Source organism: Eleginops maclovinus, chromosome 7, assembly GCF_036324505.1.
Source record: "Eleginops maclovinus isolate JMC-PN-2008 ecotype Puerto Natales chromosome 7, JC_Emac_rtc_rv5, whole genome shotgun sequence".
Taxonomy (NCBI): Eukaryota; Metazoa; Chordata; class Actinopteri; order Perciformes; family Eleginopidae; genus Eleginops; species Eleginops maclovinus.
Genome location: NC_086355.1, coordinates 2063868 through 2081527, shown reverse-complemented (window position 1 = coordinate 2081527; position 17660 = coordinate 2063868). Strand labels below are relative to the sequence as shown.

Genomic DNA, 17660 nt, shown 5'->3' with positions numbered 1-17660 from the left:
GATGCGCAGGGCAGCTGAGCTCTTGTAAGGGCCGCGGGCCAACGCTGTCAAAGGAATGCCCTCTGACTGTGTGTGTGTGTGTGTGTGTGTGTGTGTGTGTGTGTGTGTGTGTGTGTGTGTGTGTGTGGGAGGGGAGTGTTGCTGCAGCTGTCAGAGGGAATGCCCAGTTAACGACACTCTCCCCAGGCCTGGCTGCAGAGGGACACCAGCCAACGCTCCATCTGAGTGTGAGTGTGTGTGTGTGTGTGTGTGTGTGTGTGTGTGTGTGTGTGTGTGTGTGTGTGTGTGTGTGTGTGTGTGTGTGTGTGTGTGTGTGTGTGTGTGTGTGTGTCTCAGCACATCCACATATGCCTACAAGTGCGTGTGAATGTGTGTATCTAGCGTTGGCCAAAGTATGAATGGCATGCCAACACAAACACTGCCCCCCCTGTTACAGCGCTGTTGGCGGCAGCAGCTCTGCATCACATGTGCGTATTCGTGTGCGTGAATACTTTCTACAGTTCCGATAACACACTCCTCCTTTCTCTCTCACTCAGCACACCCGCCAGCTCAACACACACACACCCACTTGTGTATGTGTGGGCACAAACAGTCAGCGGTCCGAAGGGAAGCTGTAATGAAAGCTGACAGTGAATGGTGGACAAAGTCAAGCGCCCTCTGCTACCCAAAGATCCAGAGATAAGCTCAGCGGCTACATCTCAGCGACCTCAACAAGCCTCCTCCAATCCCCTCTCTCCTGTCAGTTCACATCAGGAGATGTGGCTATAATGTGGTGCGGGTCTGAGTCCTAAAAGCCTAGAAATAAATTAACATTTTAGCCACATCCAAGAGTCTAAATGAGACGACTAATCGTCATCATGGCCAACATTAGCCTCCTTTAGCTTAGCGGTGCTGACGTGAAGTCATGTGACCGTGCTGTAGTTCCTTTATAGCCCAACATTAGCCGCCTTTAGCTTAGCGGTGCTGACGTGAAGTCATGTGACCGTGCTGTAGTTCCTTTATAGCCCAACATTAGCCGCCTTTAGCTTAGTGGTGCTGACGTGAAGTCATGTGACCGTGCTGTAGTTCCTTTATAGCCCAACATTAGCCTCCTTTAGCTTAGTGGTGCTGACGTGAAGTCATGTGACCGTGCTGTAGTTCCTTTATAGCCCAACATTAGCCTCCTTTAGCTTAGCGGTGCTGACGTGAAGTCATGTGACCGTGCTGTAGTTCCTTTATAGCCCAACATTAGCCGCCTTTAGCTTAGCGGTGCTGACGTGAAGTCATGTGACCGTGCTGTAGTTCCTTTATAGCCCAACATTAGCCGCCTTTAGCTTAGTGGTGCTGACGTGAAGTCATGTGACCGTGCTGTAGTTCCTTTATAGCCCAACATTAGCCTCCTTTAGCTTAGCGGTGGTGACGTGAAGTCATGTGACCGTGCTGTAGTTCCTTTATAGCCCAACATTAGCCGCCTTTAGCTTAGCAGTGGTGACGTGAAGTCATGTGACCGTGCTGTAGTTCCTTTATAGCCCAACATTAGCCGCCTTTAGCTTAGCGGTGGTGACGTGAAGACATGTGACCGTGCTGTAGTTCCTTTATAGCCCAACATTAGCCGCCTTTAGCTTAGCGGTGCTGACGTGAAGTCATGTGACCGTGCTGTAGTTCCTTTATAGCCCAACATTAGCCCCCTTTAGCTTAGCAGTGGTGACGTGAAGTCATGTGACCGTGCTGTAGTTCCTTTATAGCCCAACATTAGCCGCCTTTAGCTTAGCGGTGGTGACGTGAAGACATGTGACCGTGCTGTAGTTCCTTTATAGCCCAACATTAGCCCCCTTTAGCTTAGCAGTGGTGACGTGAAGTCATGTGACCGTGCTGTAGTTCCTTTATAGCCCAACATTAGCCTCCTTTAGCTTAGCGGTGGAGACATGAAGTCAAACAATTATTTTGCTTTTGGTTGAGGGAACTTTTGCAATGCTACCTTCCTGGCCGGCCTTCATACTGTACGTCATTACCGCACCACTCTTGTTGATTTACTGTTTTTACTTCCTGTTTAAACTGTTAAGTAGTCCACAAATCACTCGTTAACTTAATAATGAAAAGAGAGAAGGCATGTCACAATAAGGGATAATGCCTTTTGTTTATACCAATTCCCAAACCCTGATAGACTGAACAATGTCCCTTTGGAATGATAGCATATTGGTTTGTGTTTGGGAAAACAAGCTGTAGGTCCAATGGGACTTTTCGGGGTTCGGGAATAATGGCCCTTTGCAACAATGGTCAACAGCCTCATTATTGTGACAGGCCTCAAACAGAGGAGCTCGTAGGACAAACTGCTGAGCTGTAGCCTGTCTGATGGATCGATGAGGAGGTCAGGCTTCCTCAGTGCAGGGCAGCACAGCCAGCCAGGCCACCGAGGAGACACCAGAGTAAATGGACATGAAGTGAATGGGCACTTATCTTAGAGAGGCTAACGTCTCTGTCCGGCCACGACCGGGAGAACTTATTCACTTAGCTGATTAATCCTTAACATAAAACAGGGCATAGAAGACAACGTTTCTACTTTAGTTTGTACGTTCTTCCAGCATGGCCAGCAAGAGACTCTAAGATGATGGGCAGGACGAACAACACAGTGTAGAAGAAAGAAAGCCACCATTACTTTCCAGGATGAGTAAGTTAAAGCAGTTTCCAAACCGCCTTTGATTTCTATTTGAAACACATGCACTGAAATCTATTCGAGTGGCACAAAAAGAAATATTACTCGCTTTCAGTGGATTTCCACCAGCAGAAATATTGGAAAAGTGAAATCCTTTGTTCCACATTTGTCATACCAATAGCTAGCTAGCTGCCAAAATGGGAGAATGTCTTATTCATTTGGTTTCTCACCACCTGATATTGTAAGACAAATGTACAGCAATTACCTTAACACTAAAGTAAAGGACAATTCAGATCAGCCATTAGCTGGAATACAATTGAAATGCTAATGTAGCTAATATGCACTAGCTAACGTTAAGTGGACTAGCCAACACAGCTAGCGTTAGCATCAAATGTTGGGTCTGTTCTGGTGTTTGTGTAATATTTATGTGCCCTTCCTCTGGAAACATTTTATAGGAGGGAAACTCATTTAGCCTTTTTTACTTTTAATAACATTTAACAACTTGCACCGAACCCAGCTTGCATGCAGAGTTTGGTTGCATTTCCGCAGCTAATTGAGCATCGCACTGAAAAACAGCATTAAAAAAGATGAACTCATCAAGGTGTGGATTTACTCTCTGTACACTTGTGTTTTACTATCCTTTACTATACGTATATCTGTCTTATATACAGTGCATTCATGTCAGATGGTGGTTATTCCTTCAGTTCATCCACAAACTATCAGAATGGTTTGCATCAGATCAGAACTCCAATCTGTGACTCCATATGGCATGAATGCAGCACTATCATCTATAGGTGATAAAGTAGGTAAAGGCTAAGCTCTCCAGGGGGGGTCTGGCCCCTGGCTGTGCTGTGCTGACCCGAATCCTCACTAGGCCTTCCTCAGATCCGCTGGCACCCAGAGGTGGGGGGGAGTGCCGGGCGCCCGTCCAGCACACGGCTAGAACTCGCCAGCACACCCGGCTCCGGGACACTCTGCGCAGCGCTCGCTCCTGCCAGCGTGCCACGGCACTGCCGGACTGGTGCACACACCCACACACACACACACACACACAAACACAAACACGTTGTTCCACAGAAGGAAAGTGATAGAAGTAAAGAGAGAGAGATGTCAATGATCAACATCAGAACTATAGGAAGAATAGCTGGAGGTTTTCTATCTAAACTCAGTCCAATTAACGAAAAGATTGAGATGTTTACTCAGTTATCTCTACGGGGAAAATATCAGATTTGACGTCAAACGACAATGACTTCTTCTTCTTCGCTTTTTATTGGTAGAACACAAACCCAGAAACTGCATCCGAGTCTCTTGGTGCGGCTCTCCTTAGGACAATGAAAGCAATATGGCTTTGTGTTATTGGCCAATAATTAATCAACTATAATTGTATTAATTGGAATAATACATCACATGAATTACCCGTTATCTGCTCTGTTAAAATATATCTTGCATCCCTAAAAATAAAGATGAACTAAATATTAAAGTACATTTGGTTACCAATAGTCTGCATTTATTGCGCAATAGCACTGGTAGTGCCACATATTGCGCAATACTAATGTGTGTTGTGCGAGGATTCACTCTGTATCTCACCTTGGCATCTTTGGCGTAGTAGAGCGTTCGGCCCCTCAGTTTGAAGTAACGCTTTTTCCACCTCTGGAACGAGCTGGTCTGTTTCAGCAGCAACCCCTCCTTTATACTCGTCTGTAGGGAGAAATCACACAATAAAAAACTGTGTTATGGGTCATTGAGTGAAAACACCACAAAGCTTCCATCTTTCTCACAGACACTGCCTCTCTCTCCCTCTCTCTCTCAGACTCCCTCAAGTATTTATCTACAGGAAGTTGTGGAGATAAAAAGCGTGTAGTGTTTACGCGTGTGAACCTGAGCAGCGATTTTACGCATGGGGAGACGAGGAATAAGCACCGAAGAGCGGAGAAGAAAGGAAACCCATTAAACACACACACCATCCCTCATTTCTCTGAAGAGCTATAAACACACATCACTCTCACTCCAACTCTTTTTCCCCCAGGGCCGGAGGGGGGGGGGGCGGGGGGGGGGGGGGGGACGACGACAGACGGAGAAGGAGAAAGAAAGAATGGTTGGATGGAGGGTGAGGACGGCATCCCATTGACTGCCTCGGCCATCTGTTGAACTCCAAGAACTCTGCTGAACACAAACATGTCTTCCAACAACGCTCCATGGACGTGCCAGACATCAGAGGGGCTGCACGAATCGGGAAGAAACCCTTGATTGCTGCGATTATTTTGACTGATTTTGCACGGAGGGATTGTGTTACGCTCCAGATGAGTGTTCCCTCTTTTATTTGGTAATGTCACCATCTGTTTTATTTTGAAAACTGTTATGTCTGTGGTTACTTCCTGTCTCTGTGTCTCTCCTGTCTGATCACCTGAATGTGTTCACCTGGTGTTTCTCTTCCCTCCCCATCTGTGTCTTGCTCTTGTGATGAGTCTGGTGTGTATTTAAGTCCTGCTTTTGCTTTCAGTTGTTCTCAGAGTCTTGATGTTGTTTTCATCCCAATTCTGGGTTCAAAGGACAATAAAAGAACTTGTATTTAAAGAAACTGTCTTCTGCACTCGGGTCCTACTCTGCTCTCCAGCGCTGACCCTTGAAACATGTACATGTTGTTATTTTTTTAAGGAGGATCTTTACCAAACTAATATCTTTGGTTAAAGAGGACATACAGTAAGCTGCTCATTTTCAGGTTCAGGTTTTTTCGGGATATCTCTGCAGCTTCTCTAAGTGTAACACATTATGTTAAACTGTTGTGCAATACCACTAATTATATAAAATGCAGTTTATTTTTTACAATTTACTAAATTATTATTACTGTTGTTTTTATTTCATTTGATTTTATTTTGTTTCCTGTCCTTGCCTTTTTATTTAATATGCAATTGTGCTCTTTCCACCTTTGCCCTTTATCTATCCTATACCCTTGCTGTTGTAGCTGCAGGATGAATAAGGGATTCCAGATTCTGATTTCTGGGAACACATATTTAGCTTTTAATGAATATTTTTGCTTTCTGTGATTGTAATAATGCATTTGTCCATAATTGCAATTAAGCTATAATTAATTTTGCAGAAACATTTGATTGGGGTTTTAAAAGCAAGGCAGAGGAAGAGGAAAATGCACGTTTGGTAAACCATAGGGTGATGGTGTGTTTAAGAGGGATGGAAAGAAAAAGCAAGAAATAAGATCTTCCCATGTGTGTGTGTGTGTGTGTGTGTGTGTGTGTGTGTGTGTGTGTGTGTGTGTGTGTGTGTGTGTGTGTGTGTGTGTGTGTGTGTGTGTGTGTGTGTGTGTGTGTGTGTGCGTGTGCGTGTGTGTGCGTGTCATGAAATCAAACCATCTCTCCATGATGTGAGACACAGTACACACACTCATCATCATTACGGTCACCATCATCTTGCACACATGGACACACACAAACATACACACACACCGAGCATACAGAGCAAATACAGCGCGCTGTGGAACAGTGGATATGGAAAAGACAAAACACACACACACACACACACACACACACACAAAGATGGAAATGCCGTGTGGAGGAACATCGTTCTTTCTGGGCACACAGGGGAGAGGCGGGGCACACACACACACACACACACACACACACACACACACACACACACACAGAGGCTATTTATAGCAGAGGAAAGCTGCTCTCTAAGGGGAGAATTACAAACAGACAGAGGCCTGAAACTGACATCCTGCCCCCCAGCTGTGTCAACTTAAACACAGAAGACACTGCTTTAGAGACACACACACACACACACACACACACACACACACACACACACACACACACACACACACACACACACACACACACACACACACACACACACACACAGGACCAAAATGGACCACGCCGGCATACAGAGAGCCATGATGGGAGATCACATGGATTATTACAAAGGAAAAAACTGTTGCATTTTGGGGGATTTACAGTAAAAGTGTTTACTTCAGGGGTTGAGGCTTTCTTCGATTAAGGAAAGTCTTAGAAGTCAAACACACAGACTGTAGGTTTCCCTTGCATTGCATTCAGCTCTTATCCAAAGCGACTTATAGGACAAACACTTCAATAACAGACGCGCCTACAGGAGCAATTTGGGATTGAGTATCTTATTCAAGGAATATTTGCGAAGCACTGTAACGACCGGGTAGGATTGAACCGTGATTACCCCTGATCGTCATTTAGATGGCTGATTTAATTGACAAATATGTGCTTTAAAAATGTGTTATTTTGCAATTTATTCAGACTGCTTGTTTTGCATTACCATGAAGTCCAATTCAAAGCAGCAGAGGTTTAAATATCCTGATTTTTAGTCCCATAGGTAAGCTCCAAAAACAACGGATCCTACTTCCTAAAATGCAACTTGATAGCATTAGACCCTTCCCCCCTAGATCGTAACACACTTTCCCTAAAAAATCTAATAAGTAGGGAATTTTTAAGTCCCTTTTGAAATGTCCTTGGACTTCAAATAGCTCTCTCTAAAGCCAGGGAAAAATATAACACCTTAAAGTTTAGAAACATTTTAGTAATGCACCTTTGACTCGAAAGAGTCAGCGTCCTTTAAAAGGTGACATGCAGAGGGTCTTTGATAGACCTCCAGTTGGTTCATCTCCATCCAAAACGAAAGTGGACTATGATGGAGGAATTGGAGGTGAAAGGAGGCCTGCATGGACACAGATCTTCCCGTAAAGCTGTGTCTGTTTGAGTCAACGGCTGAGTGGAGAGAGCACAACAGGAAGAGGACACACTGACACGGCTCTCTACCTTCGTTAATTCCCTGCTTCCCTTTCCAGCCCGAAGACCTAAATTCCTGCGGTGGATTAAGGTGGAATACCTCAATTCTGACTACCCTATAAGGAGTGAGCTGCTCGGCCCGCAACTACAATCAAAAGAGGGACTGAAGCGCAGCGGCACGTGATGAAGTCATCTCCTGATTCAAACATTAATACTGGAGGTTAGGGAGTGCATGCAGGGAGCTCTCAAATTCTACCAGAACCAAAGCTGAGATGATCACGGTTCTTCCCTGACACGCAAACACAAGAACATGGATGTAGTACCTATGATTAGCTAGTCATTGGCGAATGCAACAGAAGAAAGAGGAGCAAGGTGATGACTAAAGTTAATTTAACACCTCATGACAAATCAGAATGAGACGATGAATGAGACGATGAATGAGACGATGAATGAGACGATGAATGAGACGATGAATGAGACGATGAATGAGACGATGAATGAGACGATTTACAAAAAAAAGATAAATAAAAAATATAATTAAACGTTTAAAATAAAAGAAGTTCAAAAAATCTAATAAATATATATTTATATAATCACAACAAGTTTAGTTCAATAAAAAATTCAATACAAATATTCATAAATAAAAAGGAGTTCATGTAAAAATGTGCACATGGCACAGGTATATGGCAAATATATACTATATGCAATAAATGAAATATTTACAAAACATTTTAAGAAAGTGAAATAAAAGTAAGAAATACAAATGAATAAATATCAAAAATTATTTCAGAAAATTCTTTAAAAGTTGCTTAAAAATTCGCAATTAAGACGAATGCCTCAGTAATTCAAATAAAACTAACAAAGTTGATTCAAATGTTTTTCAAAACCTAAGAAGTTGCAATAAAATACAAAATAGAATAAAGATATTTATAAATAAAAAGAGTGAATGTTAAAATGTGAACATTGTACTAAAATACATTAAAGGTTTATTGTAACTATAGAACTATTAAAAAGTTTAAAAGTCAAATAAAAGTAAGAAATACAAATGAAAAAATACATCCAATTATAAGTGGTCTAAAAATGGGCAATTGAGACAGCAGAAATGAACAATGGTTCGGCCTATTTGAAGCAAATGCACGTGCAGAGTTTGTATTGTCTGGGTTAATTGCACTTATTGTAAGTTGCTTTGAAAAAAAGCTAAATGAAATGAAATGAAAGCTTTTAATGCTTTTTCATTCTTTCAATTGCATTTATGCCTCAGAAATCCTGAAAGTGTACCTGCTGAACAAAACATGCAAGCATTTAAAAACTTTTCAAACTTTCTCACAGAGATTATTTCCAGCAGTAATCCAAAACCAAAGACAAAGATCCTACAGCTGGATTGTTAAAGGAACAAGTGCAATGAGACACAAACCCTGCAGCAGTGTACGACTATCCCTGCGTCCTGGGTTTGTTTGAGCTTTAAAAAAGACTCAAGAGAAAGTTTAAGCTCAAGCTCCTTCCATCTCAAAGTGTCACATTAATCCTCTCCGCCCTGCCCGGGAACCAGAAGTCACTCTGCTCTACTTGGATGTTCTATTTTCTATTTTGTCCCTCCTTGGCCTCCATAGTTCCTTGCCTTGTCTTCATCTCCTTCCTGTTGCCAAGTAGGCCAGAAGTGATCTATAAATAGCCCCGGTGCTGCTGCGCTCTCTCCGGCTGAATCCTGAGACACAGAGCCAGTCCTGTGCCAGAGAGAAATGAGTAACCTGAGCACCATGTACCTTTACACCCACACAGAGCCTGGCCACTGACAGGGACACACACACAGACCCCAAAACCACACACACACACACACACACACACACACACACACACACACACACACACACACACACACACACACACACACACACACACACACACACACACACACACACACACACACACACACACACACACACACACACACACACACACACACACACACACACACACACACACAGGCTTACACAATGGACAAAGGCACGGGCGGTTCAAATGTGTGCAGCAGCTGTGGTTGGTGGATAAGAGCAGGAGATGGAGGAAGTATTCAGAAGATTGAGTAAAAGTACCAATACATTAGTGTCCAAATACTACAGTGGTTAGCTCCTGTATTTAAGTGTTATGCTACTGTGTACTTTTACTCCACTACATGTATTTAATCCCTTTAGTTGCTAGGCAGAATAATGATGGTAAATATAACCAACCCTTAAATCAGACTGTAGTTCACCTGCAGTAAATCCAGCAGCTACCCTGCAGTATACAAAGCCATTCAAACTAGCTGCACCTTTACCAGCTCTGAGAACACTTTAATGATCAATCATTATAAAACATATCAGAGATATTATTCTGAAATGCACCAATCAGACAATGACTACTTTTACTGTCGCTACTTTAAGTACATTTAGAGGAGAGTACTTTCTACTTTCACTGGAGGAACATTTAGAATACTTTCACTGTGACAGAGTATTCCTACACTCTGGTACTTCTACTTTACTCAAGTACAAGACCTGAGTACTTCTACTTTACTCAAGTACAAGACCTGAGTACTTCTACTTTACTCAAGTACAAGACCTGAGTACTTCTACTTTACTCAAGAACAAGACCTGAGTACTTCTACTTTACTCAAGTACAAGATCTGAGTACTTCTACTTTACTCAAGTACAAGATCTGAGTACTTCTACTTTACTCAAGTACAAGACCTGAGTACTTCTACTTTACTCAAGTACAAGATCTGAGTACTTCTACTTTACTCAAGTACAAGACCTGAGTACTTCTACTTTACTCAAGTACAAGATCTGAGTACTTCTACTTTACTCAAGTACAAGACCTGAGTACTTCTACTTTACTCAAGTACAAGACCTGAGTACTTCTACTTTACTCAAGTACAAGATCTGAGTACTTCTACTTTACTCAAGTACAAGATCTGAGTACTTCTACTTTACTCAAGTACAAGACCTGAGTACTTCTACTTTACTCAAGTACAAGATCTGAGTACTTCTACTTTACTCAAGTACAAGATCTGAGTACTTCTACTTTACTCAAGTACAAGATCTGAGTACTTCTACTTTACTCAAGTACAAGACCTGAGTACTTCTACTTTACTCAAGTACAAGACCTGAGTACTTCTACTTTACTGAAGTACAAGACCTGAGTACTTCTACTTTACTCAAGTACAAGACCTGAGTACTTCTACTTTACTCAAGTACAAGATCTGAGTACTTCTACTTTACTCAAGTACAAGACCTGAGTACTTCTACTTTACTCAAGTACAAGATCTGAGTACTTCTACTTTACTCAAGTACAAGATCTGAGTACTTCTACTTTACTCAAGTACAAGATCTGAGTACTTCTACTTTACTCAAGTACAAGATCTGAGTACTTCTACTTTACTCAAGTACAAGACCTGAGTACTTCTACTTTACTCAAGTACAAGATCTGAGTACTTCTACTTTACTCAAGTACAAGATCTGAGTACTTCTACTTTACTCAAGTACAAGATCTGAGTACTTCTACTTTACTCAAGTACAAGATCTGAGTACTTCTACTTTACTCAAGTACAAGACCTGAGTACTTCTACAGGGTTGTTTAATCCAGAATTTGCACCATTATATCACACACACACACACACACACACACACACACACACACACACACACACACACACACACACACACACACACACACACACACACACACACACACACACACACACACACACACACACACACACACACACACACACACACACACACACACACACACACACACACACACAGCTTTATAAGGAATCCTCTCCCTATCTGCACTTCCACCTCCTGCTCAGAGTGTAATTGGTCTCTCTACGAAGAAGACCGGCTGCTTATCTGTCCTCAGTCTCAGGGTCCGGCTGCAGAGAGAAGCCCACTGTCTCAGGAATCAGAGCATGCAGTAAGCTCTGTTCTACCTCCATTACCCACTCATTTATCATTCCAGTGTAACACTGGGAACGCCTGTACAGCCGGAACAATCAGGCCTTTTACAGAATAGTGCTGAATCTCCTCTCGCTGCTCATTGTCCTCTCTGTTGGGTGTAATTGTAGCGCTGCATCCTTCCTCCTCCGCTCAAAACCTCACCATGCTGATGGGAAAATTACAATCTTGGAGTTGGGAGGAGGTGATTCCCCTGTCTGTGATCTCTTTTGTGCGACTGGACCACATGCACCGGTAGTTATGCATGTGTCAAGTGAGCGCAGGGGATAGAGGGATGCTGCTGAGGCCGGCAATTTACACACAATTAGATTCAGGCGCAGCTTTGGACAGAATTATGGAGGGTAATTATGTGCAGTTACTATCTGTGTGAGACAGTGGTGTACTAAGTAGATTTGCAACAGATTTAGAAGAAGAGACTCCAAAATCTACAGCTTTGTGTTCCTAACAACCTGTCATCATGTGGATCCTGTTAAAGTAGTCTCAGTTCAACCTTTTGGAATAGGAAAAAATAAAGAGGAACAACAAGCGTTTGGGTTTTAAGTAGGAAATACAAGTCATCTGAGTGGGTACACACGACTGAAGTGGAGTTTAAATGTGTCCTAGAAATAGACTTTACTTTAATTTGAGGAGAGGTTTTGTTGCATGCCTTCCCTTTGTATGATTCAGTGTCTTCCACATGGACATATGAGCAAGGTAAGTTAAAAAAATAAAGACATCAGCGTGCAGATTTTGTGTAATCTAACCAATATCGCCATTTTGGATCTTGCAACGAAATTAAGTTAGAAAAGACAATTTAAAGTAACTCACTTAATTCAAGAGAAGTTACTTTCCATTAATGTATTTAACGGTATGCTGTTCACAGAAAAAAAGTGGAACAAAACATGAAGGTAGAAAATTGAGCCAAAATAGCATTTTGATGTGTTGTTTTCCAACCAATGCCATTTTGAGCATTTCCAAAAGGCTTTATTAAGTAAACCTAACAAAATCTACCCATTGACTCACGGGAAACTCATGGGAAATTAAAAGCGCAATAAATCTGCATTTTGATATGTTGTGTTCCAACCAATGCTGCCATTTTTATATCTTGAAAAACAGTATTTTATACGACAATAAGTTACCAAAACAATATCCTACAATGGACTCACTGAATTCAAAGCTGGTCCCAAGAGCATTTGTCCAAAAAGTCCGCCTTGTTTACCATAAATGAACCAAAGCATGGGAGATATGGACCAACATATGGATATAGAAAGATCAGCATTTAGATATTGTGTGTATCTTCCCCACTTTGGATTTTTGGAGGACTTTAAAAAGACTGTACAGTATCCACCAATTGACTCAATCCAAGTCTAATCCTGAGAGCTGCTGTCCAAAAGTTCAGCCATGCGCTCCATGAATGTATTTCTCAGTACGTCACCTTGTTCAAATGCACTGTAAACATCAACTTTAAGGGGAATTTTCTTCACGATGCCTCACACAAACCCCACCTCACTCAGCATCTAGCAGATTATTCTTGCAGAGAGTTCCCATCAGGCTGCGGTACGGCGTTAGCTCTGCTTTCAGTCACACAGCTACAGTATTAGTCATACGTTTATAAGCTTCATCAGCAGCAACAGCAAACCCTGGCATACCAGAAGACTGGCTGAGGGATGACAGCAGACGAGAGGCTGTTATTCAACCTCAATGAGCAATATGTCTGATTCAACCAAATGTGTTTAGCTAATTGCACGGCTAAAATGTGTTGTAGTGCGTCCAGCGGAAGAGAGAAGTGGTGTTGTTCGGCGCCCAGTATCACATTCCCACTCTGTGTGGCCAAATCCCATTACCTTCTGATATATGATACCCAATATCTCCTCCCTTCAACAACAACAACAAGCATTCACGGCGGCCGATACATCGATCCGCCCCAGTCGGGTTTATAAGTGGCTATCAACAATGAAACGTTAGCTACAAATAGCCGTAATGATTTCCGTCCCACTGTACTCAGGAAGGCACGGAGACACTAAGTTCACTCAGACCAGGAGGGAAGACTTCCTCTGCCATTAGAGGATGTGAAACACTACTTTTACTGCTCCCCCTGACCAAAATAACATGCATTTATTACACACACTCTGGCTGTAAAACATATTGGAATCACTTTAACTTTGATTTGCTAAGAAACTGATACAGATGCACAAACATCCTTTTTAGTAAACATAAATAAAATCCATCTTAAATGAGGTCGTTATAAAGACAGGCTCCGACAGGCTCCACGGTGTTTGGGTCTTAAAACCCACCTCCTCTCCTCAGCGTTCTGCACTTTGTAGATGGTCGCTTTTAAATGGAATATTGCTTTAATTATTGTCTGTTTTATTGTTGTTTATTTTAAGTTCTTGACTCTATTTGTTTTGTTTGGTGAGCTGTGCTGTGCTGTGTGATTTAGTGTTTCTCTGTACAGCATGTTGGAGGGTTAAAGTCAGAGGCGGCTGGCCCATAGGGGGCGCTGGGGCTCTGCCCCACCAGCTGTTGAGGGGAAAAAATATTTTTTGCATATTTTTTTTTAAATCAATGTCAGTTTTACTTAATAGTGTGTGTGCCTACATGCAATTTAAATCATTTAAACAACATTTCCACCAACTAACACTCATTAAACAGTGAATTTCCACTGACAGACAGTGTATCATTCTCTCATGGGGCGATCGGCAAAGTGCCCCTGACCGGCAGCTAAACAGCCAATCCGGTTATGGTTGCTAGGGGGAAATTATGAATAATTGGCCTATCAACGTCGCCAAATTTAACGCCGGTGGGGCGCTGGAAATTTAGCCCCAACTGCTACGTAAAATGCGTGAAGGTTTAGGATTGCTGTAGCTACATAAGGAGCCAGCGATAGTTTTTTTTCGTAGTGCGACTCCCAGACTCTGTCCTACGCTACCTGGGGAAAAAATACGCGCAACGACGAAGAGAGATGATGGCGATGTAATAGGTAATAATATTATAGTATGTAATTATAATATAGTTGTGGAGAATGCTTTGTTGTTTCTCTCAGGCTGTGACATGCAATGACAACTGTATGGCACTGATGCTGTTTTCTCCAAGTAAATGCATTTTTCCTTGAGAGAGGGTATTAAAATAATCTGTTTATGTAAAAAATTTTGAAAATAACTTGGTTCTAAATTCTTTGTATATGTTACATTTTAATAGGAAAGTTCTGTTTCATTCTCTCTTCTCAACCCACACTCACTCATTCACTCACTCACTGTTGATTTGTATAGATTCAGCTGAAATCATACCCTTGTTGTTAATTTATCCCTTGATTGTATTGTATAGTATTTGATAGCATAAAGTCTAATATAGCTGTAAATTGTTACTTTTTCTGTGAAGCTGGAAACTGTGAAATTAAATTATTATTGTGGAACTGTAGTCATTTTCCGACTGTTCATTTGAATGCTTATGCTAGATTAGGCAGGGAAATCTGTTGGCACACTAGCCCCACCAATATTTTTTTTCACCAGCCGCCACTGGTTAAAGTGCTTTTCAGATAAAGTTGGATTGGATAAGTAAAGAACAACTACATTCATTTCATCCTAACTCCTCTATTTTTAATCAGGCTTTATTTTGGTCTTCTCTTCCATTACAGGGAGCTAGCAGGCTTTTTTAATATTAGAAACACTTAAAAGTATTCTCTATTATCCTGATTATTGAGATTAACCGCAACTCACTTGTTAAAATAAGTTTAAAAAATATGTATTCAAATGTACAATCCCCAAATTGTATTAAAAACAAGGTTGAAAAAACAAGAATCCACATTTTTTCCCAAGAAATTGTTGGATAAACTTGATATTTCACTTTCAATACAAAGCTCCTTTTGATAGGAGTAATCCTCCTCTTCCTCTCGGATCCATCACCTCTTCTCTCTGCTCCAGGACATCTTATACTCACTTCTTAAATCACCTTGTTTATGCTTTTAGTTTGAGCAAAACTACTTTATTATCTGCTGAGTGTCGAGGGCTGGAGGTGCAGAGGGGGAGGGGTGAGCGAGGTGTGTGTGTGTGTGTGTGCTGCTGTTGTAGAATAGCATGCCAATCTCGGCCCACCTTAAAGGAAACCAGAACAACATCTGCATTTTTCTATGCATTTCCCTTCATGGAAAAATGCTTTTATTGGCTGCAATAAATCTGTTTTCATATCAGAAATTTCTGCAAACTCGGTGGATTCCCTCCCACTTTTTCCTCAGTTTTGATTCACTGAAAGGTTCAACTTGAAACTCGTATGAAACTGAAACCAAATGGAAACACACGGAGGGTAAAGCTCAGAGGAGATATTCAACGAGACGTTCTGCGGCCTCTTCAACCAAACAGCTGTCAGCTGCCGTCCAATCAGGGACCAAAGATGTGGTTGTCTGGGGCAACCAAAGAACCGGAGAGATAGTGGATGCAGAGGGATGGACACGGGCAATGTGATGGCTGAGCGTACACACACACACACACACACACACACATGTACACACACAGTCCAGTGCTGAGCAAACAAGCCAATGGAACAACACTCAGTGAGTCAGTGCCTGCATGATCCATTAGTAACTCTGAACACACACACACACACACACACACACACACACACACACACACACACACACACACACACAGAAAAAAACCTGCTGACCCACAACGACAACAACTCCGAGACCTCTGTGTGCACGATGTCAGCGTGCAAAACACACCGATGGTTACAGAAGAAGTCGTTTATACTATTGTTATCGTAGCAGGAACTAGTTTAGTGACAGGGCGTCAGAAATAAAGATGGATGATGGAGATGGCGTGGAGTAGAGTGGGCCGGTCAATAATTAAGTGGATCTCACGTCTCTGTCCCAGTTATCACAGGATAAAAGGTGAGAGGGCCGAGGCAGCTTAGGTGTCAGAGGTGAGACTCAGCAGCGTCCTCTTACTGAGTCCTGCGCGGCAACACAGATCATTAACAGCAGCTTTATTTGTGGAACTTTACTTATTATCTGAGCTGCTTTACATGCTGTCAAACAGGCAGCTAGGTCCCATGAAGAGAAGGAGACATCATGCGTTTATTTAACGGTGACATATCGCGATCATTTTAAAGAGGTCCTATTATGCTCTTTGGGGTTGTCCCTTTCCTGTAGTGTGTTCTATACTGTAGGTTTATGTTGTGCAAGTAAATGGTCTGCAGAGGCTAGAATCCCGACGTTCCCTGCCTGAAACGCCTCCATTGGACTCCTTTTTTTACTTCCGGAACATAGTGACATCACTACCTAAAAAACACGCTTCTATTGGCTAGCCCACCAACACATTGCACGTGAGAGGTTAAGGGGCGGGACATCTCTAAGTGGTTGACCATTCACAACAGAGCCGGCCAGCTAACCAATCAGAGCAGACTGGGCTCTGGTTTTAGACAGAGGTTGAAAGGAACATGAGACATGTCCCAGGAGAGACACAACATACTGATATACACCTGAACATCAGCAGGAGAGGACTCTTTTAAGTAGAGACTCTACATACTGATATACACCTGAACATCAGCAGGAGAGGACTCTTTAAAGTAGAGACACTACATACTGATATACACCTGAACATCAGCAGGAGAGGACTCTTTAAAGTAGAGACACTACATACTGATATACACCTGAACATCAGCAGGAGAGGACTCTTTAAAGTAGAGACACTACATACTGATATACACCTGAACATCAGCAGGAGAGGACTCTTTAAAGCAGAGACTCTACATACTGATATACACCTGAACATCAGCAGGAGAGGACTCTTTAAAGTAGAGACTCTACATACTGATATACACCTGAACATCAGCAGGAGAGGACTCTTTAAAGTAGAGACACTACATACTGATATACACCTGAACATCAGCAGGAGAGGACTCTTTAAAGTAGAGACACTACATACTGATATACACCTGAACATCAGCAGGAGAGGACTCTTTAAAGTAGAGACTCTACATACTGATATAAACCTGAACATCAGCAGGAGAGGACTCTTTAAAGTAGAGACACTACATACTGATATACACCTGAACATCAGCAGGAGAGGACTCTTTAAAGTTCTTTGACTCAAACATGTTACTTCTGAAATCAGAGGATAGCGGTTAGAAAAACCTTAAACTTGAGCTCAACTCGTCTCCTGCGAGTTATTCTTTGAGGCCAGCCTGCTGTGTTTACCCTCTGTCTGAAACGCTTTGTTTTAGCACCTGTCTCTTTAAGCCCCTCCCTCCTATAGTCCCAGAGTCTGCGTTGATTGGCTTGTAAGAAAGATA

The 17660-nt window shown here is 42.2% G+C and overlaps 1 protein-coding gene across 10 annotated transcripts in view; it reads right to left on the bottom strand.

The window, feature by feature from the left end:
* Positions 1-17660, bottom strand: part of dgkh (diacylglycerol kinase, eta) — a 62499-nt gene that overhangs the window by 40755 nt on the left and 4084 nt on the right. For 8 of the 10 annotated variants that reach the window (XM_063888027.1, XM_063888023.1, XM_063888026.1 and 5 more), the window contains one exon: positions 4220-4330. In XM_063888027.1, the coding sequence (XP_063744097.1) occupies positions 4220-4330 (111 nt within the window). Of the gene's footprint in view, positions 1-3491; positions 3577-4219; positions 4331-17660 lie in introns of those variants that run through there. The other 2 variants (XM_063888033.1, XM_063888034.1) reach the window with 1 other exon arrangement.